General features: G+C 43.6%; 1 protein-coding gene across 3 annotated transcripts in view; it reads left to right on the plus strand.

Moving 5' to 3' along the window:
• Window positions 1–24,554, plus strand: part of Insr (insulin receptor) — a 126,964-nt gene that overhangs the window by 97,046 nt on the left and 5,364 nt on the right. Inside the window, exons 10-19 of one of the 3 annotated variants that reach the window (XM_051162934.1) lie at window positions 857–1,058; window positions 4,509–4,544; window positions 8,763–9,037; window positions 10,018–10,157; window positions 14,332–14,491; window positions 16,329–16,431; window positions 18,870–18,937; window positions 20,923–21,167; window positions 22,569–22,679; window positions 22,844–23,003. In XM_051162934.1, coding sequence (XP_051018891.1) covers window positions 857–1,058; window positions 4,509–4,544; window positions 8,763–9,037; window positions 10,018–10,157; window positions 14,332–14,491; window positions 16,329–16,431; window positions 18,870–18,937; window positions 20,923–21,167; window positions 22,569–22,679; window positions 22,844–23,003 — 1,500 coding nt within the window. The remainder of the gene's footprint in view (window positions 1–856; window positions 1,059–4,508; window positions 4,545–8,762; window positions 9,038–10,017; window positions 10,158–14,331; window positions 14,492–16,328; window positions 16,432–18,869; window positions 18,938–20,922; window positions 21,168–22,568; window positions 22,680–22,843; window positions 23,004–24,554) is intronic. The other 2 variants (XM_051162936.1, XM_051162937.1) reach the window with 2 other exon arrangements.

A 24,554-nucleotide genomic window follows, 5' to 3' on the forward strand; every position in this document is an offset into this window, starting at 1 on the left:
CTTGTTCCCCTCCCATACATTAATTTAATAATAATAATAATAATAATAATAACAACAACAACAACAAAAGCTGAAAAAGTAAGTGTAGAAGACACTTTATGCTAGCCTCTGGCATCTCTTTTCATCTACATGGTTGAGAGTACACAGATACAGGTGACATAAACATAGCCTCACAGAGTGCACAGAAATATAAACGCATAGCAGCTCTGGGACTCCCTGTGTTACAAAACCGTAATTTGATTCTGTGGGCAGGCGTGGAAGGAAGAATGAGAGGCCAGGCCGGATAACAGGGTGAACCCCTGTCTCCAAAAGTGAGAAGGGGTCTGAAGACATGACTTGTGATAGAGTGCTTGCCTGGAACCCCTAATGAGGGGCTATGGCTATGACCTAAGGAATGACACCCAAGTTCTACCTCTGGCCTAAATATGATCATGCATGTGCATACACACACAGAGACACAGATACACACACACACACACACAGGCACACACAAACTTGAGCCTAAGCTCTATTATTCTGTTCTGCCTGTCGTAGAATGCACTGTGCTGCTGTCTATTTATGTGTAGTGTATGCATGCGGAGTATGCTTTGTGTAATGTGTGTGTCTGTTTATATGTATGTCTGTATGGTGTGTGTGTGTGTGTGTGTGTGTGTGTGTGTGTATTTTAGAGGAGACTTGAAGCCCCTCCTCTGCTGCTGTCTATTTATGTGTAGTGTATGCATGCGGAGTATGCTTTGTGTAATGTGTGTGTCTGTTAATATGTATGTCTGTATGGGGTGTGTGTGTGTGTGTGTGTGTGTGTGTGTGTGTGTGTATTCTAGGGGAGACTTGAAGCCCCTCCTCTGCCTCTCCCTAGGGCTGAAGCTACCCTCACGGACCTGGTCCCCACCTTTTGAATCCGATGAGTCTCAGAAGCACAATCAGAGTGAGTATGGTGACTCGGCCAGCGAGTGCTGCTCGTGCCCTAAGACTGACTCTCAGATCCTGAAGGAGCTGGAGGAATCTTCGTTCAGGAAGACCTTTGAGGACTACCTGCACAACGTGGTTTTTGTCCCCAGGTCAGAACTTTGCACGGGCTGCCTCTCTTTCTGTTTGTTAGCTTGCTGTTGCAGCGGCTGACTTCTTAGGGAGTGAAGCGATTGAGCTCTGGAGACTGTGTGTGTGTGTGTGTGGAGGGGGCGGGGCGAGGTGAATGGAGCCCGAGCTCAGTCATGGGCTTGTGCTTGGAGGGGAAACAGTCTTGTTTGCTGTTGGGGAGATGGCTCAGTTAGGAAAGAATTTGCTTAAAGAGCACAAGGACCTGAGTTTAGTCCCCAGAGCCCACATTAGAAAACAGGTGTGTCCTTACATTCCAAGCACTGGGGAGGCAGAGACGAGGATTCCTGGGCCTTCCTGCCAGCCAGACTGGTCTAGCTAGTAACATCTGTGCCAATGAGACACTGTCTCAAAAAAAAAAAAAACAAAAAACAAAAAACAAAAACCAAAAACCAAACAAACCAAGGTGCACATAATCTGAGGAACTACAGCCAAGGCTGTCCTATACCCTCACGTGCACATTCACACCCACCTGCTCACACGTGCACTTTCACATATGTTCACAAATACATGCGAGCCACATGTACACGTCTATATGTGTGTGCATGCATACACAAATGTACCTGTGGGTCACATTTGTGTGTATACATGCATGCACACACACACACATGCCTGTGGTCACAAGTGCATGTGTACATGTGTGCGCGCACACACAAATACATCTGTGGGTCACATGTGCATGCACACACATGTATGCATCCACACATACAAATATTCCTGTGGGTTAGAAGTTTCTTCTTTTTCTTGTTCCTAATTTGAGCTGGCAACAGCAGCAGACAGGTGTGGCTGGAGGGGTCCATCGCAACTACATGTTTTACAGGATGGTGGAGCTGTTGATAGCAGGAACTCTGGAAGCCGTCTCTGTGGGTTCTCCAGTCTTACATGTACTGGTTTGAGCAACTTACTGCACTGCACTGCTCTGTGCCTCAGTTTTCTCATCTGTACAATGAACACAGGAAAATTGACCTTTGGTGTCTCCAGTGGATAGGTTCCAGGATCCTGAGGTTACCCAACAGACTCTCAAGTCTCTTATATAAACACCATAATGTCTGCACAGAGCCCTACTGCCACCGTCCCATACTAAATCAACGTTAGATAACTTACAATATCTTCAGACAGTGCCCATGATATATAAACAGTGGTTACACCATATTGTGTAACATGCAGACGACGACAAGAAAAAGGCCTGTGTATGTTCAGTACACAGACATAGCTTTGCAGAGCCAATTCTTTGACAACTTCATCTATGCACACAGTGTATCTTGATCGTATTGACCCTCAGCTTTCCCCTTATCCGTCCATCAACATGTCTCCCTCCTTCACGTTGTTGTTCTTGTCCTCTTTCTTCTCTTCGTTTTTTTATGACTCATTAAGCCCAGTTACTTCTGCCTGCTAGTATGGTGAGTGATCTTGGGCTTGACTTGGCGCGGCTCTTGGTCAGGTAACCAAAGCTGCACCGAGTTTATAAGTGCAATGAGCATGTCATACCTGGAAGACAGCACTGCATAGCACTCTCCCATCGTCCAGCTCTGACATTCTTTCTGCTTTCTCTTCTATGATGTCTGTTCCCTGAGCTGTGGCAGTGGGGCTTGATACAGAGTTCCCATCTGGGGCTGGGCACTCAACAATCCCTTAGTCTCAGCATTTCCATCAGCTATGAGTGTCTGCCCCGTGTAAAAAGAAATGTCTTTGGCCAGGGTTAAGAGTAGCACTAATATATGTGCATAAACATATCTATCTATATATTTTTTTTTCAAGGGAAGTTTTGACAACACGTTTATTTAGCAAGACAACAGTAGTAGGCTCCCCATTATGGCCTGTGACTTCCCAAGACAGGCTTTTGAACAGGTGTGCACACCAATTCTCTCCTGTGGAGCAAGCCTCGCGCCCCTGAGAATCATTGGTTACATCTTGTAATAGTCTCGCCACTGTTGCATTCGTGGACATATCTTGCCTGACAGGTCTACAGATAGTTTTGATCCATAGTTAGTTGAACCCAAGAATGTACATCTTGTGGATCCCATGGGCTAATTGTAGTTGTTCTTTGTATTTTAAGGTTGTAAACCTGAATGACTCACACAGAGACTCTGAACATTGCCATTGCATACTTGGATCCAGGCTGCTCCTTTGTAGTAGGTCCCATCCTGGACACTGTAGGGTGCTGACCAGCATTCTTGGTCCCCAATTAGATGTTTCCAAGAGCATAAGCTTTGGATATGCCCACTGCTAGCTTTTTTTTTGTGCTTTTCCATCTTTGTCTCCTTCTCTGAAATTGTTCATCAGATTTCTTCCCTGCCCACCTATCTCTCAAATTGGATGCAAGTTTCCATTTCCAGGGCACAGCAAAAGTCTAGAAAAGTCTATGATGGGACTGAACAAAGTCCTAATCTCCACCAGCACTTTCCAGAACCAGCATCATGTTAATTTTTTTCCTGCTTTATAGTATCTTCTGCCATAACTGAGTTCAGAATGCTGGGTTAGGAGATGGTTTGCAACGCGCTTGCTGTGAACCCGTGAGGACCTGAGTTCCGTCCCTAAAACTCATGTTAAAAGTGCCAGGGGTGTAGCCCTTGCAAAGAATCTTATTGCTAAGAAGGTGAAGACCTTAGGGTCTGTGGGGATCAGTGGCTAGCTGTCTCAGCCAACTTTTTAAATTCTAGACCAGTGAGGCTCTCTGTCTCAGAAGGTCCTCTGGCCTACACACACACACACACACACACACACACACACACACACACACACACACACACACACACCAAACAAACAAAAAACAAAAACAACAAAACAAAAGCGCCCCCCCCCCAAAAAAAACCCTGTAAAATTCAAAGACTTAAATGACACCAGACTTGGGTAAATGGCTGAGTTGCTTATGGCTGCGTATAGTCATATTTGACATGCATAGGCATAGCATTGGGTGAAGTCCTTTCCTCTCTCTTTTCCTTCTCTTTAACTGGATTCCTTGAACTTGAGGAAAAATACAGTTCTTTCACACTGACCAATGACAGGCAGTTCTTGTATTAGTCTCCTTTTTGTTACTATAATAAGATACCTGAGATGGATGCATTATAAAGAAAAAAAGATTGATTGCACTCAGAGTTTTAGAACTGCCAGCTTTGATGATATATCAAGGGAGATGCCATCAAAGTAGGAGGTGTATTCTGTTGTGAGAGAGGAAGCTGTGTAGACTAGTGTGGAGCCAGCAATGAGCTTTGCCAGGCCCTTCCTCTTAAAGAGCCTACCACGTTCTCTTATTCTTTACCAAGGACCAAATCTTCAGTGTGAACTTGGAGAAAAACGAAGTCAAACCACATCACAAACATATCAGTGCTCCTTTTTTTTTTTTTGGAGGGAGTATTACCTCAAGTGTGTCAGTTGAAATTCTGTCCTCAAAATGATGAATTTTATTTTCACAGAAAAACCTCTTCAGGCAATGGTGCCGAGGACACTAGGTATGACTCAGCCATGGGACATCCACATGGCCCCCATGGCTGTTTAGTCAGTGTGTGTGTGTGTGTGTGTGTGTGTGTGTGTGTGTGTGTGTGTGTGTGTGGTCTAGTCCAAAACCTTAGGGATTTCTGGGCCTTTTTATTTTTTGCATGTGGCACACTGTAGCTCTTGAGACTGGATGCTTCTTCACAAATCCCCAAATTACACACCTTCACTGGGAAGTGGAATCTGGGCATGAATGTGGGAAAATTTTTTTAACTAACATCCTCTTCCTAAAATATGTGATCAACGGCACACTTTCTGGGTCCTTCCTCAGCGAGTCATTTCCCAAGATAACATGAAGAAACCCTTTCTTGAGGGGAAAAAAACCAAACCAAAATAAAAAACAAAACTTCTCTGACCAAGGCTGAGAGCAGTACAAATTTAATGCCATAAACACTTTTGCTTAGAAAGCTGCATGACTGTGATCTATGACTGACTTCCCTAGCTGTGGGCTTGACCTTGTTCACAGTAGGATCGACCGATCTGTCTGTCTGTCTGTCTGTCTGTCTGTCTATCTATCATCTATTTATCTATCATCTATCTACCTATCTATCTTCTTTCTATCTATCTATCTATCTATCTATCTATCTATCTATCTATCTATCTATTTCCAGGCCTGATGTGACCTCTAGTGGCCAATTTTAGTAAAGTTTATTGTCAGTGAGAGTCTATAATTTTGTGGCCCTCATCCTAACCTGGATTTCTCATCTTATCCCCACTTGATGTTTGGGGATAGATTACTCAGTGGGGTGAGGAACACCCTGGGTAAGGTTTGATGACAAACTCTGCCCGCTCCACAGCAGGGACATCCCAGCCTTCCAAAGCAGTGATGGAGGCATTCTCTGGTTGAGACTACTGGTTTAGTGTGGGATTGCTGGATAATGAAGCCATGTTTCTGAGTGGAGTTCAGAAGGCTTGGTTGATACTCTTCCTCAGGAGTCATTCATTAACACAGTGGTTTTTAATTTAATATAATGTTTAAGAATTTACTTATTTTATATTTTAACGTGTACGGATGTCTTGCATGTCTGTGTCTGGTGTCAGCAGATGCCAGAAGAGGGCCTTGAATTCTCTGGGACTGGTGCTGTGAACAGTTGTGAGCTACCACGTAGATGCTGGGAACAGGACTGTCTTTGTAAAAGAGCAGCCAGTGTTCCTAACCACTGAGCCAGCTATCATCATCCTCATCCTCATCCTCATCATTTTCATCATTATAGAATTCTTTGGGATGCAGGCATACCTTAGATATCTTACCTTGTGGGTAAAACAGTCAAGACAGTGTAGCACATAAGGAAGTCACACAAAGGCTTTGGTTTTATAGTGCATATAAAAGTGTTTTTGGGGCTAGAGAGATGGCTCAGTGTCTAAGAGCACTTGCTGTCCTTGCAGAGGATTGGGGTTCAGTTCCCAGCACTCATATTGGCTCAAAACTACCTGTAACTGAAGAGTCAAGGAATCTGTTGCTTTCTTCTGGCCTCTGTGGCCACTGTACACAAATGTATACCCTTCACTTAAAGGAAAATAAAACTTAAAAATTTATATTCACACTATACTGTAATCAGTGTGCAATTGCAGATATCTTTTAGAGAAACCTTTAATTAATCTATTAGATTTATTTAAAATAATTTACTGAACCGAGTGTTTTTAGTGCATTTGGTAGATTAATTATGTAGCATGTGCCAGGCCTTGACTTCAATCTCCAACACCCTAAGAATGAAGTAAAATAAAATAAAAGTAGAGAAAGTAAAGACAGAGTTCAATATCTGCTGAGAAAAAAGTAATAAGGTAATGTTTAGTCTCTCAGCCTGCAGCAATGAGGTGAAATGAAAAGTGGAGGAATGGCTGAACCCGCAGCACTGCAGAAATAAAACAGTGAATGCGGCGGAGTAAAGTGTCCAGCTCAGTACCCTGCAGTACAAGGTTATAACGCATTACAAGAAGATAGAGCAAAGACTCAGTGTCCAGTACTGCAAAAGTGAAGTTTAATTTCCAACACTACACAAATCAAATAAAAACCAAACTAATCCCAGCACTCGGGAGGCAGAGGCAGGCAGATCGCTGGGAGTTTGAGGCCAGCCTGGTCTACAGAGTGAGTCCAGAACAGCCAAGGCTACACAGAGAAACCCTGTCCCAAAAGACCAAAAAAAAAAAAAAAAGAAAAGAAAGAAAAAAGAAAAACAAAACAAAACAACAACAAAAAACCAAAACCAAACCAAACAAACAAAAAAAGAAAATAGGAAAATGGTTAATGGTTAAGTAAGGGATGGATCTTGAGTTAACTGAAATGAGCCTCCTAATAAGTTATTTAGTCCCAGTTGTCAGCCCTAAACACATAGACATATGAGAAATGCTTCCTGGATTCCCTAGGTTATAAATGTGTGTGTATACAAACACATATATATTTATATAATCTATGTAGGTCACAATAATAATTGACATAGGTTATATAGGCTGTATATGTAATGCATGTATATAAAATGTATTGTGTCAATAATAATTAAAGATGAAAAGGTATTATGAGAGTGGTTCACGTGAGAGAAGTTGGTGGAAATGATGTAATTTCTAGTACTCATGAAATTCTCAGAAAATACATTTTGTCTTTCTTTTTCTTTCTTTCTTTCTTTTTTTTTTAAGAAACACATGCACCATTTGGAGGAGAAAATCCTAATGTTAAGTGAGGAAACCAAACCAAACAGAAATCTCATTCTTCCTAACACTTTTTAGAGGAGTTTATTTTTTATTTCTGTGTATCTGTGCCAGCATACGCCATGAGCGTATAGGTGCTTGGAGAAGCCAGAAGGAGGCGTCGGATCCTGTGGAGCTTTTGTGAGCGGCTTGATATGGGTGCAGGGAAATTAACTCAGGGCCTCCTCGTGTTCAAGAAGCTCTCTCAGGTGCATGCCTTAAGGGAAGTACTCAGTGAGTGTTTCCCCCCAAACAAGTGTACCATGCAGGGGCTGGGTACTCCTCCTCCTCCATTTTATAAGCAAAAGTAATTGTGCAGAGGGAGAAGTGGGTCATGGGAGTTGTGAAGGATGTACATCTTCCCATATACTTTCTTTTCTGCAGTTCTTAATGGGTCAGCTCTCAGCATTTATTTTCTATGCCTTCTTAAGGGGCAGGGGCCATCTGCCAACTGGACAGGTATTTTTTTTTTCTCACTGTAACCCCAGCGATAAGATTTTATTACCTCTCAAGTTCCACAGTGTTCTCTCCATGTACAATGCGTGTTCGCATGATAACGTGGAGCCTGGGATAATGGATCAGTTAGTGAAATGTTTGCCCTACAAACATGAGGAACTGAGTTTAAAAAAAAAAAAAAAAAAAGCCCGGAGGCTGGAGAGGTGGCTCAGTGACTAAAAATGCTTACTGCTTTTGCAGAGGACCTGAGTTCAATTTCTAGCACACACACCACTGGCTCACATCTGCCTGTAACTCCAGTTCCAGGGGATCTGATGACCTCTTCTGGACTCTAAGAGTAGTTGCAGTTACATGCGTATCCCCACACACATATACAAATACTTAAAAATAAAACTGATCTTTAAAAAGAAAAGGCCCAGCATGGTGACTCATGTTCGTAATCCCAGTGCTGGGGAGATGAAGCTAGGTGGTTCCCTGGGTCTTGGTGTCCAATCAGCCTATCCTACTCAGCGAGTTCTAGGCCAATGAGAGACATTGCTTTAAGGAAAAAAATACAGAAGGTAGACAGCTTAAGGAACAACACCTGAGGTTGTCCTCTGGCCTCCTTGTGAATCTGCATACATATGGCTGTACACACACACACACAAACACACACACACACACACCCTACAAATTGGTTATGTGAGTCTGTACATTGTACCCTTCACCCCCACCCCCTAAAAGCTACACTCTTTTATGCTTTCCAAATCGTGTTAACTCTGTCCCCTAATGGCTCATTCATCAGATGATTGGAAACCTTCAATCAAGCATGCTGAGGGTATATTGGGTTATCAGTGGAGCCAAGAACACCCAGACAGTGGGTGTGCCTTCATAGTCAGTGTCTCTGACAAGGACATCTATTAATCTGTGTCCTCTGCAGCTCCACTGTACTCTAGTCCCTTTCTTTTTAATTAACTAAACTTAATTAATTAATTTTCAGTGTCTTTTTATTTTAAGATGGCGATGTCATGGACCCCATGTATGTTCTTTTCCTGCAGGCCATCCCGGAAGCGAAGATCCCTTGATGAGGTGGGAAATGTCACAGCCACCATGCCCACCCTTCCAGATTTTCCCAACATCTCTTCCACTGTTTTGCCAACGAGCCAGGAGGAGCACAGGCCATTTGAGAAAGTGGTGAACAAGGAGTCACTTGTCATCTCTGGACTGAGACACTTCACTGGCTACCGCATTGAGTTGCAGGCATGCAACCAAGACTCCCCAGATGAGAGATGCAGTGTGGCTGCCTACGTCAGTGCCCGAACCATGCCTGAAGGTGGGCCTGCTTTCCTCTGGGCTTACACTTTACAAAGTTGGAGAAGCAACTGGCCACAGACTAGTGCTCTGTCCACTACATAGTGTAGATGTGTTCTTAAAAGTGTTCTCATTTGTTGTTTTTGTTTTAAGATGGATATTTTCCTTTGTTACTAAGGTTGGCATTGAACTCCTAGGCTTAAGGAGTCTTCCTGACTACTCAGGTGTCTTGACATAATGTCTCAGTTTGTTTATTTATTTTTTCTTGTGATAAAAATCCTTAGACAAAGTAACTTAAAAGAGGAAGGGTATATTGTAGCTCACTGTTCAAGGTACATTTCATGGTGGCTGGGAAGTCAGTTTGGAAGGCGCTTGAAGCAGTTGGTTCCATCACATCTATAGTCAGAAGAAGAAAATAGCCAATGCATGGTGGTGCTCAGCTCCCTTTTTCCGTTTATACAGTCTAGGATCCTGAAGGAATGGTGCCACCCAAAGTGGGTCTTCCCAACTTAATTAACATGAGTAAGTTAATTCCCCACAGGCAAGCTCCAGTTCTCATCTCACTTGATTCTAGATCCTGTCAGGGCAGAAATTAACATGTGCCATCACATACCATACCCTAATACTTTCTGTTCATGAATATGCGGAAGCCAAAAATCAACCTTGGGTACCTTTTTTTTCAGGTGCCATCTACCTTGTTTTTTTGAGACATGATGTCTCATGTGCCTGGTACTTGATTAGGTCTGTCTAGCTGGCCAACCAGGGATCTGTCTGTCTCCATCTTTTCAACATTAAGATTTCTAGAACACTATATTCTAGCTCTTTTATGTGGGTTCTAGGAATTGAGTTTGGGTTTAATTGACTGAGCTATCTTCTCACTCAGCAGAAAATAAGACAAGAAAATTACATACCAAGCTTTAGCCAAGTCTGTTAGCTGTTGTTGATGGCAGGAATGGAGTTTGATTTAAGCCTTTAATCTGAGCCTTTAATTGCTTCTTATAGCTAAGGCAGACGACATTGTTGGCCCTGTGACCCATGAAATCTTTGAGAACAATGTTGTACACTTAATGTGGCAAGAGCCAAAAGAACCCAATGGTTTGATTGTGCTGTATGAAGTGAGCTATCGGCGATATGGTGATGAGGTAAGGATTCGGGCACTGTTCTGGGGAGATGGGAACAAATGTCTACTCACTCCAAAAAGGCACCAATGACTTACTGAGCCTTACAGAGCCCCCATTTAGAACTTTCTGAGTCTTAGGAACTTCCTTCCAGATCGGAATGTTTTATTTTGTTGGAAGTTGCTACACAATACTGAGCAGGAACTTTCTAGGTTTCTCAAGTTACCCAATGTTTCCCACATCAGATGCTGTGTTATTAGAGTTCAAAGTTTTGATGTATGTTTTCCCAGGGAGATGGATAGAAATGCCAATTCAGAATCCTATATTTCCTTTATCAGTTAAATTCTTTAAATTAAATTTAATTATGTGCGGAAAGGTAGGGGAGTGTGTGGCCATGCTATAACCTGCTTGAGGAAGTCAGAGGACAGTTTTCTAGAGTCAGCTTGCTCCTTCTTCTGTGTTGGTCCTGGCGATTGAACTCAGGTCATTGGACTGTGCCACAAGTGCTTTTACTCACTGAGCCATCTTGTCGACCTGGTTTTTCATCATATTTGTGTGTGGATTTTCAGCTGTGTCCTTCAAGCTGGGTGGTGGGCTGTTCACATTTCTGTCCTTTCTCACAGGATGAGGCTCATTCCATTTTAGAGAGAGATCTTTTTTTAGGTGCTTCCTTGCTATACCAGACACTGTGGGGGTTGATGTGAGGGTAAAGAGAGAGCAATAATCCAGTAGAACATCTGAAGTAGCTAAGAGCTACTATAGGGCCCACTCTGACCTGACACTCAGATGTTACAGCTGCCTCTAACCTGCCAGAGAGCCTCCTGAGTGTTGAGTTCTCACCTTTCACAAGGATGCTGTAGGTCAGAGCCGGGTGCTCGTGTTTGTGCAGCTTACTAAGTGAGCCATCTCTCTAGGCCCTGTACCCTCATTTATTGGACATGCTGGGCTCTGAAATCAGCTAGAATTCACACGTTTAAAGATTTGCAAATATGCTAATGTAGTCACATGTGGTTTACATATACATTGGCCCTGTAATAAGTTGTTTTTATCTGCCTCATAGTGTCTTTCTCCCCATAGCCTCTGGAATTATAATTCACTATAGCTACATAGACAGATATATAATTTCATGATTGAACTATAATTTATTTTCAGATACATTTAATTCTTCCATTGTACCCTGAAGGCAACATGAACCCTATGTAAATGTCACTGTGAGCCAGTAAATATTTATAAAAACAGATGGTTTTAACCGAGTTTATCTGTGTGCCAGAATGTGCCCCTAATAAAGCAAAAGTGACTTTGTGAAACTTTAAAATTTATAGTAGAGCATAATAAATTCTCATAAGTAGATAGGACTCCTCTAAGGATCATTTCCTTCTGGGACTATGTCTCCTTTTGACATCTAAAGGTGGCACTTTATCAGTGATTCAGAACATGGAGTCAGGACCCCATGGCCGTCAGGACAAATCTGCAGTCCTTCCTTCCTTCCTTCCTTCCTTCCTTCCTTCCTTCCTTCCTTCCTTCCTTCCTTCCTTCCTTCCCCCTCCCTCCCTACCCCCTCTTGCCTTCTCTTTCTCTGCCCTCTCTTTCTTTCTTAAGACTTACTTTCATTTGCGCATACCACATGTGTGTATATAGCTGTGTGAATATGCGCCACCTGTGTTCAGGTACCTGGATCTCCTCAGTCTAGATTTACAGGTGGTTGTAAGTCTCCCAACATGGGCAATGAAAAACAACCTTGGACGCTCTGCAAGAGCAACAAGTGATCTAAAGTGCTGAGCTGTCTCTTCAGCCTCAGCTTCTTTACTTCTGATCAAGTTTCCCTGCCCATTTCCCGCCCCTCGTGTGTGTGTGTGTGTGTGTGTGTGTGTGTGTGTGTGTGTGTGTGTGTGTTTGTGTGTGTGTGTGTATTTTCTGCAAGTATGTATTTCCATTTCCCGCCCCTCGTGTGTGTGTGTGTGTGTGTGTGTGTGTTTGTGTGTGTGTGTATTTTCTGCAAGTATGTATTTCCATTTCCCGCCCCTCGTGTGTGTGTGTGTGTGTGTGTGTGTGTGTGTGTGTGTGTGTGTGTGTGTATTTTCTGCAAGTATGTATTTAATGTGTGCTCTTTGTTTGGTGTATCTGTTTCTATGTGTCTCCCTGCGTGTGGCATGTCTATGACTCTGTGTGTATCTGTGCATATGGTATGTATCTGTGCATCTGTGTATTGTGTGTCTCTCTCTGTGTGTGTGTGTGTCTATATGTTGTGTACTCATGGAAAGCACATATGTTCCAGATCTTGCGTCCCTTCTTTGTTCTACCCCTGGAGGTATCTGTCGTAATTATCTAGTCTTAGAGGTAGGTTCCCCCTTGTACCCTCAGCAGCTAGCCTTGGTTTCTGTAGTTGTTTATCTGCCCTTTTCTGCTTGATGACTCATTGATTTGGGAAGAACCTTGGGACTAAGTTATCCATCCACCTCCTGCCACCTGGCTCAGCTCATTTGTTTTCTCCTTATTAATGCCACATGATGAGCACAGGACGTCTTACATTTTCTTTTTCTTCCATACGTCATGCCTCTTAAAACTTTGCCAGCCCAATTCTCTGCATGAGAGGTGAGTGATGGAACTGTTATAGAAAAATTTGGAATTTTGTCTCTGGTGATTACAGGCTTGACCAAGTTATTGCCTAGGAAGTCTGGCCTCACTCCTAATGAGCTCTGGGTTTATCTCTGGCTGAATGCTTATCAGGGGTGTGTGCCCATGATTTATGTATATTCCATCCTAATAGATCTGTGAAGGAATGCCAAAGGTTGCCTCCTTTTCCTCCTCCTCTTTTCCCTCCTCCTTCTGACAAAGGCTGGCCTCCCACCTCTCTCTCTCTCTCTCTCTCTCTCTCTCTCTCTCTCTCTCTCTCTCTCTCTCAAGGCAGGGTTTCTTTGTGTATAGTTTTGGTTGTCCTGGGAACTCTGTAGACCACGGTGGTCTTGAACTCACAGAGGTCCTCCTGCCTCTGTTTTGCAAGTGCTGGGATGAAAGGCTACCCAGTGGCCTTTAACTTCTTATGTAGGCAATGTAGGTGAGCATGGCCTTGAACTTCCGCCCTTTCTGCTTCCATCTTCACATGCTGGTTGACAGGCATGTGCACCTGCCTGGCTTATGTGGGGCTGAGATGGAACCCAGGGCATAGCTCACTACCACCTGAACCACAGCTTTTTTTTTTTTCCAGGGATATCACAGCTCTTTTTATGAAGATGGAAAAAAGTAAAATAAAAAGGCAACACTGTGGGAGGGTAGATCTTTTGTGTTCATTCAGAAACATTAATTCTGTGCCTCCTGTTGATTCTGATGAGTTTGGGAGGCCTGGGAAATGACTTAAACTGTGAAAGTTCCTTCATTACCATGTGTATTTTGTTTTTGTTTTTGGGTTTTTTTGTTGTTGTTGTTGGTTTTGTTTTTTTTTTTTTTTTTTTTTTTTTTTTTTTACTGTACTGGATTCCTCAACAAAATACCATACTGTGGCATGGGCATGAGGAGGAGTTTTAGAGCCAGATGTGTTCAAGGGCTAGCTCTGTATTGTGTGACACAAACAAATGTCTCTCATCCCACCGAGGACAGACTGAAGAAGTGATCCCACACAGGTTTAGCTTAGTGAACCAGTGGGTTTATTTGGGTTATTTAGAGAATCATGGGTCACTCGAGGGCAGCACCATCACCAAGAAGCCTGATGATAGCTACACAGAAGCTGCATTCCTCAAGCTCCTCAGTGGCTGGCTAGAGAGCCTCCTTTCCCTCGAACACTCATTTCCAGACCTCTGTTTGCTTTTTGTTTTGAAACAAGGTGTCAGTGGTGAATGCTTAACTACAATCTATAGTGAGGGGCTGGGACATGGCTCAGCCTTAGAGTACCCGTTGACAATCCCCAGTGAGGGTCTGGGGACTTGGCTGGGTAGCAGAGAACTGGCCTCCAAATCACCTGTGAGTTGGACACCAACTTGAGCTGCATGATACCCTGTCTCAAGAAAACAAAAATATCACCCCGACCCTGCCCACAAATAAAAGCTGAAACAAACACATTAATTCTCAAAGCATTCTGGCAGATCGGACTCCTATCTTACTCCCTCCATTTCACCCGTGCAGGAGCCTAACTGTGATATCCCCATCTGGGAGGGATGAGCCTGGGTGTGCCAAACTCAATTTGCCACCTTCTCTTTTCTTCCAGGAACTGCATCTCTGTGTCTCACGGAAACATTTTGCCCTGGAGCGGGGCTGCAGGCTGCGAGGGCTCTCCCCAGGAAATTACAGTGTTCGAGTCCGGGCCACCTCCCTGGCAGGCAACGGCTCCTGGACAGAACCCACCTATTTTTACGTGACTGATTATTGTAAGTCTCGATAGCAACCTTAAGTGATTGGATCACGGCTTGGTGCTGTAGGAATGTTGGAACATTTTAGACACTGACCCTGATGGAAGCTATAGACGCTTCAACTTTGGGTCAACCAGCCATAGGCGTTTGCCGACCCTTTCTACCTACAGTTCACATCCTCCTCACCCACATACAAATCTAGACATGCCCACGCAGGACTTATAACCCCAACTTGGGAGGATGGCACTGAGCAGGTCCCTGGGACTCACTGGCCAGTCTAGCCAATCAGGGAGCAGCGAGATCTGTGTTCATTGAAAGACTCCGACTCAAAGAATAAGGCGACGAGCAAGGAGGGGCATATGGGAGCTTTAGAAGCTGGGGAAGGAGAATTGGAAATGATACAATTTTATTCTAAACTTAAAAAGAAAAGAAATAGAGAAAGAAATGACTCAGCACTTGGGAGGCAGAGACAGGCAGAGTTCCAGTCCATCCTGGTCTACGTAGTCAGTTCCAGGTTAGTGAGGGCTACATAGTGAGATCATGTCTCAAAAAAACAAAACCAAAATACCCCAAAAACCAACATAAAACAAGACAAAAACCCAAAAATCCCCAAACAGGGAACATGAGAGAGGAAGACACCTGATGTTGACCTCTTTGCCTCCATAGGCAAATAGTGTACACACATGCACACACACACACACACACACACACACACACACACACACACACACATGCACACACGCACGCGCACACACACGCACACATGCACGCACGCATACACGCACACACGCACACAATCATACTCGCACTAATAATAAAAAAGAGTATATACTTTAAAATCATAAATCACTGGAGTGGATATGATTAAGAGACATCATATCCATGTATGAAATTGTTAAAGAATGCATTGAAATGCTAAAAGAATTTACGATGATAATTTTCACAATTTTTAAGAGAGCACTTTGTCCTGATTCTAGCCTTCTTTCTCATACAGAAGGAGAGAAGAGGAAGGACATACAACAAAGGCATATAACCAGACCGCTAGCATTTCTCGAGTCTCATTCAACCACGAGCATTTACAGATATATTCTGTGGGCTAGGAGGCAGTAGGTGCAAGGGAACAGCTTGTTGTCAATTCATAGGAAAGCTCCAAGTGAAATCTCTCAGGACAGAGCTGGTGACAGAAGCAATAGCCAAGACTTGACACATGGGCTGGGAGATGGCTGCATCAATAGAGTGCTTACATTGACCAGTAAGCCCCAGGGATCTGCCTGTCTCTGCCTCACAGTGCTTTGAATGCAAGAACACCATGTCCAGGTTTTTTTTTTTTTTTTTTTTTTTACATCGTTTTTAACGTGAGTTTCTAACTCAGGTCCTCATATTTACAATGCAAGCCCTCTATCAACTGAGCCATCTCTCACCACTATTTCCTTTCAACTTCATGTGCTTTTTTAAAAAAAAAAAACAGACAAACGAACAACAAACAAATGGAAACATGAGTCCCCCCATGTGCCAGTGAGTTGCCCTGCACCCCAGGTGTAGGGGTCTTCTACTAGAATTCGAGTAGCTTCTCACTGGCCAAGTCCCTAAAGACCCTTCCTCTCCTAGCAGGCATCACTTCCCAATGGCTTCCACATGCTGGGAGTCTCTGTATGCAATGGCCCTGCCTTACTTGGAAATAGCATAGGATTTTGCTTTATAGCCCAAGGTGGCCTTGAACTCATGATCCTCCTGCCTCAGTCCCCACCCCACAAATAATAAAAGGTGTGAGCTAACAGCAGCCAGTGTTTAATAGTGGAATTTTTGCTATCAGTGCATGTGTATGCTAAACATGTAGCTTCTTATTCTGTTGCAGTAGATGTCCCATCAAATATTGCCAAAATTATCATCGGACCCCTCATCTTTGTCTTCCTCTTCAGTGTTGTGATTGGAAGTATTTATATATTCCTGAGAAAGAGGTAAGCAAAGTGGCAAAAGGCTAACAACTGACTCTCGGGGGAGGTGGGGGGAACCCAATAACATACACATTGAGTTAGGCAGAGCTAAGTAAGTGTCTTGTAAGCTTTATTCATACAAGATATGCTACATGCAGTTAAGGTAATAAGTTTACCATCTACTAAAATCTTTACTGATTCTCCGTGCGTAGTTCCACTGATTTACTTTAACCCAGAACTTAATATCTGCAGCCAACTTAGAGTTGTCACTGATGACAAGTATAGTACAAATGTGCGTCAGTTACTTTGCGGATGCTGTGATGGAATGCCTTGACAAAAAGCGACTTTGGGCAGGAGAAGTTGATTTTAGCCTAGAGTTCCAAAGGGGAAGCAGTCCACTGTGGCGGGAAAGACCTGGCTCCAAGAGTGTGAGGACAGGCCTTCCCAATTCATCCAAGCACAGGGAGTGGAGAAAGAATAGAAAGTGGGCCTTGGCTGCAAAAATCTCAAAAGTTGGTCCTCAGTAACATATTTCCTCATCAAGTGTCCATCTCCTAGATGGTGTACAACCTTCCAAAATGGAACCACCAGAGGGACCTAAGTGTTCAAACGTATGTGCGGGGCGTTTCATATTCAAGCCACAATAAAGCATAAATAGGGTTGAGTTTTGTTGTTTTATGGCTTTAGGCAGCTTACTGAATAGTGGCTTTCATTATGACGTTTTCATGCACTTCCTTATACATAGTCTCCCTTGCTCCTCCCCCCGCCCAATCTTCTCCAGAAGTAAGCTCTCTTTCTGTTTTCGTGATATATAGGTGCAAGGGAACATATATATATATGTATATATATATCACTTTACATATCTATGAAATAAATATACACCATTTTATCTTTACCCCCATTACCCTCTCATTCCCCCTTTTTTGAATCTCTTCCTCTACCCTTTTTAGTCCCCCATTTACTGTCATGCTGTTTGTAGGTATATTTCTTCCTACATCTAGATTATTTTGCTTAACATGATGGCTTCCAGTTCTGTCTTTGCTCCGTTTGCTCTTTGGCCATATAGCCAAGGTTGGCCTTCAACTTGTGATCATCTTGCCTCAGCTTCCCAAATCCTGGGGCTGCAGGTGGGTGCCACTGCGCCTACAGGTAGGCACTAGCATGCCTGGCTTTATTGTTTGTTTTTCTTCCTCTTATTAAACATTAAGACAAAAGTTAAGTAAGATATATTTAAAAACTCCAAGCAATGCCTATGGCAAATCAGGTAATTTTTAAATAGTGGCAGAACATTTCTTTTTTTTTTTTTTTTTTTTTTTTTTGCGTGTCATTTATCATGTCATCACTGCAGAACTGACATACTTTTAAATTCAATCTGCTATATTGTTTTAGGGTCTTTTCTGTAAATATGACAAAACCTTTTCACCACATTGAAAGATTATTAATATTTAATATTGCTTTATAATTTTAGTAAAATTAAAGGTTATTCCTTAAATGGCTATATGCCCAAATAACCACACAGAGAGACTAGGATCTGCTTCATTATCCTAGAACACAATGCTGTGCAATAATTACTCCATCTGAAACTTTCAAGCTTGTATAGCTTCCTCCCGTTCATATTTCCCGTATTATACTTGCTTTTTACTCTTGTCCTAGGTCTGGCTCATTTCTCCTGGTGTTTTCCAGTCCTTTCTGCCTGGATCCCTCTTCTCCTTTCCTGATCTTTCTCCTCCCCTCACTGGACCAAGATGTCCTTATTCTCTGTATTGCTTAGCATTGCCTAGTTTGTTTTTATTGGCAATACAGGGAACAAATAGTGGCATGTTTACACAAACTTGAGCCAGGAGATATTTAGAATAAACACTACAGTACAATGTCTGGATTGAATGCAGAGAGTGGGATGGAGAAATCAGCATTTGAATGAACAAAAGTATGCTGTACCCATCCACAAGAACATAATGCCAGCATCGCCAAAAGAACTTGGGTCAAAAAGGGTTTATTTTAGTTTACACTTACAGGTCTCAGTCAGGGCAGGCACTTGAGTGGGAACTTGAAGCAGAAACCATGGAAGAAGGCTTGCTTGATGTTTCCTGTCTGGCTCATGTTCAGCTTGCTTTTTCATACAGCCCAAGACCACCTGCCGAGGGAGATGATGCCTCCTGCAGTGGGCGGGGCCCTCCTGTATTACTATTTAATAACGAATCATACTCCCACAGATATATCCTCCGGATCTAGGTAACCTGATCCAGGCAATTCCTCAATTGGGGCTTCACTCAGATGACTCTAGGCTGTGTCAGGTTGACAGTGAAGGCTGGGGCACTAATTAACATTTTTGTCCTTCCCTTTCAGTTGACAAAATGTGGAGCAATACATTCATTCCTGATTTGTAGTACAGTGTTTGCCTCTTTCTAGTATCCAAAATGCCGTGGGATGCTCAAGCTAGTGTGTCTATTTTTCTCCTCTAGGCAGCCAGATGGGCCAATGGGACCACTGTATGCATCTTCAAACCCTGAATACCTCAGTGCTAGTGATGGTGAGTACCACTCCCTTCTTTGTGGGAAGCCAGAACCCTGCCCTTGGTTTCCTTTGCCATCACTGTTAAGTCAGATTTAAGGATTGGCTAGCATCACTGGGAGGGAGAAAACCATCCCAAAGAGGCTGGAGAAGACACCTTGAGTGATGAGCTTGCCCATATGTCCTTGCTGCAGAGACTCTGCTACTATGGGATGTTAGATCTGTTGTATGGACCTGCTTGGGTGGATCAGTATCATCTATTTGGGTTCTTTAGACTGGAATGTGAGACTAAAAACATTGTGCCATAGTTTTATAGGAGTGTGTCAAAGGTCAGGCCTCCACCACCAAATCTGTCATTCTTGCTAAGAAGGGAGGAATTAGAAGCCATAATAGGATATGGAGAGAAGAGAATTGGAGATGATAAGGTCAGGGAAATGACTCAGTAGGTAAAATGTTTACTGCCCACAGGTGAAGACTGGGTTTGACCCATAGTGCCCATGTAAGAAGCTGGGTGCTGTGATGTGTACCTGCCATTCCAGCACTGGGGAAGCAGAGACACGGGGCTTAATGGCAAGTCAGGCTGGCTTAATCTGAGCTGCAAGTTCAGTGAGAGATCATGCCTCAAAAAAGAAGGTGGAGAGTGAATAAGGAAGACACCTGATGTCAACCTCTGGCTTTCATGTGCATGAGCATATAAGTGTACCTGCACATAAATGCATGTGCACACACAAATGCGTAGACAAAAAAGAAGGGAAGATAGGATGGGGCAAATAGGTGCTGGGTGAGTGCTAGGGAGGGAGACATTTGCTGGTAGTTGAGTATTACCTGATGTTGATGGTAGGATCCTAGCATTGACACTCATGCTGCTCCTAACTGCATGAAAGGGCAGTGGATGGACTCTAAAGGGAAGGCACTGCCTGTTTCCCAAGAACTTCATTGTACGACACTCTCTTCTTTAAATTACCTCATGTAGCACCATCAAAGGTTGCCTTTCAAGACATGAATTTATTTGGCCTGTAGGCTGTTGCCTTGGATAGATAGCCTCACTCACTTGTGTGTTGATTGACAGGCGGAGTGGTCCCAAGGAATAGTCACAACTACAGGGGGTTAAGTCTTTCTTTCTGTGTAGCTTCTCCGCTGGTGCCCTTCCCTAGCATGCTCTGTGGGTTCCTAACCATAAAGGTGGACTACAAGGCATCTTCTTGCTGTGTCTTATGGACTGAAGAGAATCAGAAGGCCACGAAGGAGCCCAGCGGATAGGCATAGAGAATCTACCATTATCTAGGAAGAACTGTTAGGCAGTGTAGACACGTTTTTTTCCCAGTCTATTTTAACCTCCTCCTTCCCTCCACCGTTCCATTGGCACTTAGTCAAACAATTCCAATGGGAAGTGTATAAGTTATTTTTAATAATTACTGTCACAAAATACTTGACAAAACCAACAGAGGCAGGCTTCATTTTAGCTCCTATTTGGAGGGTATAGTCCCTGGTGGTGGCAAAGTCTTTGCAGCTGGTCACATGGCATCATAGTTAGAAAGAGTGGTGAATGCTGATGCTTGGCATACTTTTTTATTTAGTCCAGAATTCCAGCCTATAGGACTGTGCTGCCCATATTTAGGGTGGGTCTTTCTACTTTAATTGTCTTGATCTAAGAGCTCCTTCTAAGACATCCCCAAGGCTGCTTTGCTAGGTGATTTTAGATTCTATGACATTCCCAATATTAACCAGCACAGGGACAGAGTCATGCAGTATCAGGGATGGGGTTACAAGCCTCATCTTAGTGCTTCTGAACCAGGGTCCTAAACCAGATTATAGCCTCTGTCATCTCTGGTGGTGAAAGAATCTTGTCCTCTCCTGGTTTGTGTACCCAATGCCAACAGGAGTCTTGAATCACAGAATAAGTGAATATGTATATGTAACTCAAGAAAAAGTTATGACGGGAGGTGTTTGGGGGGGGTCTTTAAGAGGTTGGCTGAGAATTCTGTGTAGATAAGTGAAAAGTAGTATTTCCATCTTCTGTGTACGTGCCGGATGAGTGGGAGGTGCCTCGAGAGAAGATCACCCTCCTACGAGAGCTGGGGCAGGGATCCTTTGGTATGGTGTACGAAGGCAATGCCAAGGACATCATCAAGGGTGAGGCCGAGACACGCGTTGCAGTGAAGACTGTCAATGAGTCAGCCAGCCTTCGAGAACGGATTGAGTTCCTCAATGAGGCATCCGTCATGAAAGGATTCACCTGCCATCATGTGGTGAGTCTGGCTGGGATGGTACAAATGCTCCCTTCCTTTCATGTTCTTTGCTTGTTCTGCCTCCACTGCCTAGAGCCACGCAAGAAACAGAGTGGTAGACTGATGCTCACATCTTCATCCCCCATCGTAAAGCATTGGGGGAGGTGATATGCCTCTTCTCCATTTCATCTTTTCCCAGCTTACCTAGAATCAAACTCTATAACTGTTCTGTCACTTTCTGGAATCTTCCTTTGCTTTTCAGACTCCACCACTGATTTTTGTATTATTTTATTTCTTTCCTCTTCTTGGCTCTCTTGTAATCCATGTGGAAGCCCACCTTTTTGTACCTGCCCTAATTCTTCTCCCTGGAGCCAAAACAAACCTTCTCAGAGTGAGCTATTTCTTGTTGAACCTTACATTCTTTTATCCTTATCAAGCATATTTAGTGTCACCTTTTGTGTGAGGCCGGCTGCAGAGAGGTGAACAGACTATTCACCTGTGACAGGAGGGTATTTATGACAGACCAAAGAGAGGACTCTATTAGAACCAGTGCGCTTACTGCAGTTACTTGGAAGAATATAGGTTTACTTACAGTGGTATGGACAAGATGCATTGGTAGCTGCATCGAAAACAAAACAAAACAAAACAAAACAAAATAAAACCAACCAACCAAACAACAACAACAACAACCCTAGCCTGAATGAAAACTGGAAATCTGGAATCTCCTAAAAACTGGAATCTCAGTACTTTCTGCACAACTTGAAGGCAGCTTGAGAGATCAGAGAATCTAATCTTTCTAAAGTTTTTACTAAATTTTTCTAAAGCTTGTTGTTGGTGCTTTTGCGAATCTTGTAAATTTTAGGAACTTTCTAAGACTTGTGAATTGTTTGCTTCCTGAGCCTTGTAAGTTCTGTTTACTTTTTCAGTCTTAAGGAGCTTCCCTCAAGGATGGAATGCTTCAATTCAGAAGAAAGTGCTGCGTATCAACCCCTAAGTGCCCTGCTTTGCTGATGTTGATGCAGATTCCTAAACTCCCTTTAGATATTCTATTGTGGGGAGGACAGTTCCCAAACTAGTGGTGGCATTTTAGGAAAATATGTTAACGGGAATTGAAAAAGAGAGAGGAAGAGGATTGCATAGTATATTTGAGCAAAGTCTTAAAAGGATGTGAGACTGAACCATGGGAGGAAACAGGCTAAGGAAATCCGGGGCTGCAAAGGTCTAGATTTATATATGGAGGAACATTATGCAGGTGAGATTTGTTTGGGATGTTGCATATATGAGTGGGTCTGTTTGCTCCCTCATACTAGGGCTGATCATCCAAGCACAGGAGTGCCTGTGTGCCGTGGACACCAGAGAGTTCATGGGGAATTGAAATACAACCTAGACCCTCTTTGACTCACCTCCATGCTTGTTCTGCAGGTCCGCCTCCTTGGGGTGGTGTCCAAAGGCCAGCCAACATTGGTAGTTATGGAATTGATGGCTCATGGAGATCTGAAGAGTCACCTTCGTTCTCTGCGGCCGGATGCTGATGTGAGCTGCCTCTAGGTCCCTAGCAGTGTACCTACTCTTAAGTATACCAATGTTGCTAAATGCAATTTTGACTTTAGAATAGCCATGGCTACTGTCCCCCTACCCTGCAATAGATGATATAGATGGCAGCAGAGAGCTAATTGCAACCCCTGTTTTGATTTTAGAATAACCCAGGCCGCCCTCCCCCTACCTTGCAAGAAATGATTCAGATGACAGCAGAAATTGCTGATGGCATGGCATACTTAAATGCCAAGAAGTTTGTGCACCGGGACCTGGCAGCTCGAAACTGCATGGTTGCCCATGATTTTACTGTCAAAATTGGAGGTGTGTCTTAGAATTCTAGTGTGTGTGTGTGTGTGTGTGTGTGTGTGTGTGTGTGTGTGTATGCTTTACAGGGTGTGGGTGGCAGGTGGCATGGGGTATCTGGGAGTTCTAAACTCAGGTCCTCATGTTGCTCACTCACTGCTGGGCACTTTCCCAGCCAGAAGCTAACATTTCTCTTCTAGTTTTTGTTTGTTTGTTTGTTTCTATCAAAAGTAAGTAAGTAAACAAAGCAACTTGTGGAGGAAGGAGTTTGTTTCAACGTGTAGTCTATCACTGAGGAAAGTCAGAGAAAAAACTTGAAGCAGAAAGCATGGAAGAATTCTGCTTGCGGTTTGCTCTGGCTCAGGCTTAGCTGGCTTTCCTATACAGCCTAAGAGTCTTTCCCAAGAGCATGGTGCTGCCCACAGTGTGCAGGGCCCTCCTGTATCAATTAGCTATCAAGACAATCCCCCATAGACATGCCCATAGGTCAATCTGAGCTAGCGGAGGCTTTCCTCTCTGGTGCCTCTAGCCTGTGTCAAGGTGACAGTTAAAAGTTAGTTGTACAGGTTCTGACAAGACCAAAGTTTGAGCCATAGAATGCTGAAGAAGGAGACTGCAGAAGCAGATGCTGAGGGCCCACATGGCTGACTGGAGTGTGTGGATAGGATGGGCGTAGAAGGGCCCAGGACCATGAGATGTGAGGTTGAGCTAAAAGCCAAGAAACAGGTGTTTAAGGGCTTTGTACATCATAGGATTTGCCTCTCCCCTACACAACCATTGAGAATCAGGAAGACACAAAGTCCTATAAAGATCCCCTTCCCCAGTACACACATTAGTTATGGAGGCAGATAGGGAGGTGAACCTATGTGTGATTCCAAGAGATATTCTTTTATGTAACAATGGGCGTCACTGGAATATGACCCAGTGAAGAAAGGTAGGGCACGATTCTGTAGGTCCTAATGACCTTCCAAGAAAACCCCCACAACACCCAGGTGTTGTGGTGCGTGTATTCAGATACTTGGGGAGATAGAGGCAGGAAGATCAGAAGCTCCATGTCATCTTCAGCTGCATAGCAAGTCCAGAGCTATCCTGGATTAACTGAGCCCTTGTCTCAAGGAAGAAAGAAACAAAACAGAGGGAATAAGAAGGGGTATGGTTCTGTCTACATAGGTGCCCTTGCACAGTGTGATATTTCCAAGTGCGAGGATACGCGAGGGAGAAAGGGAGGTGAGCCTGGATTGGGCAAGGACAATGGGAGATGATATTGATTATGTAGAGGCAGAAAGGCTTGCTTGCCCACTACTTGGGAATGTAAACAAAAGGCAGGGTCATCTTAGCTAAGGGAGTAACAAGCTGTCTGGAAAAAGGAAAGAGGTCTGTTTGGGCCACTGGGGAAGGAGTAGGAAGGATGAGTTGCTGAGAGCTTCAAGCCAGGCTGTTGGCTCTCTATCACTGGGGGCAGAGCTCCTTTTCCCTCCCTTTAATCAGCAGCCCTATTCTCCGTCCACATCATTATGATCCCCCCTATCATCCCCTCTTGGAGAATTTGCCCTGCTCCTACAGGACCTC

This window comes from Acomys russatus, chromosome 19, assembly GCF_903995435.1.
Source record: "Acomys russatus chromosome 19, mAcoRus1.1, whole genome shotgun sequence".
Lineage (NCBI taxonomy): Eukaryota > Metazoa > Chordata > Mammalia > Rodentia > Muridae > Acomys > Acomys russatus.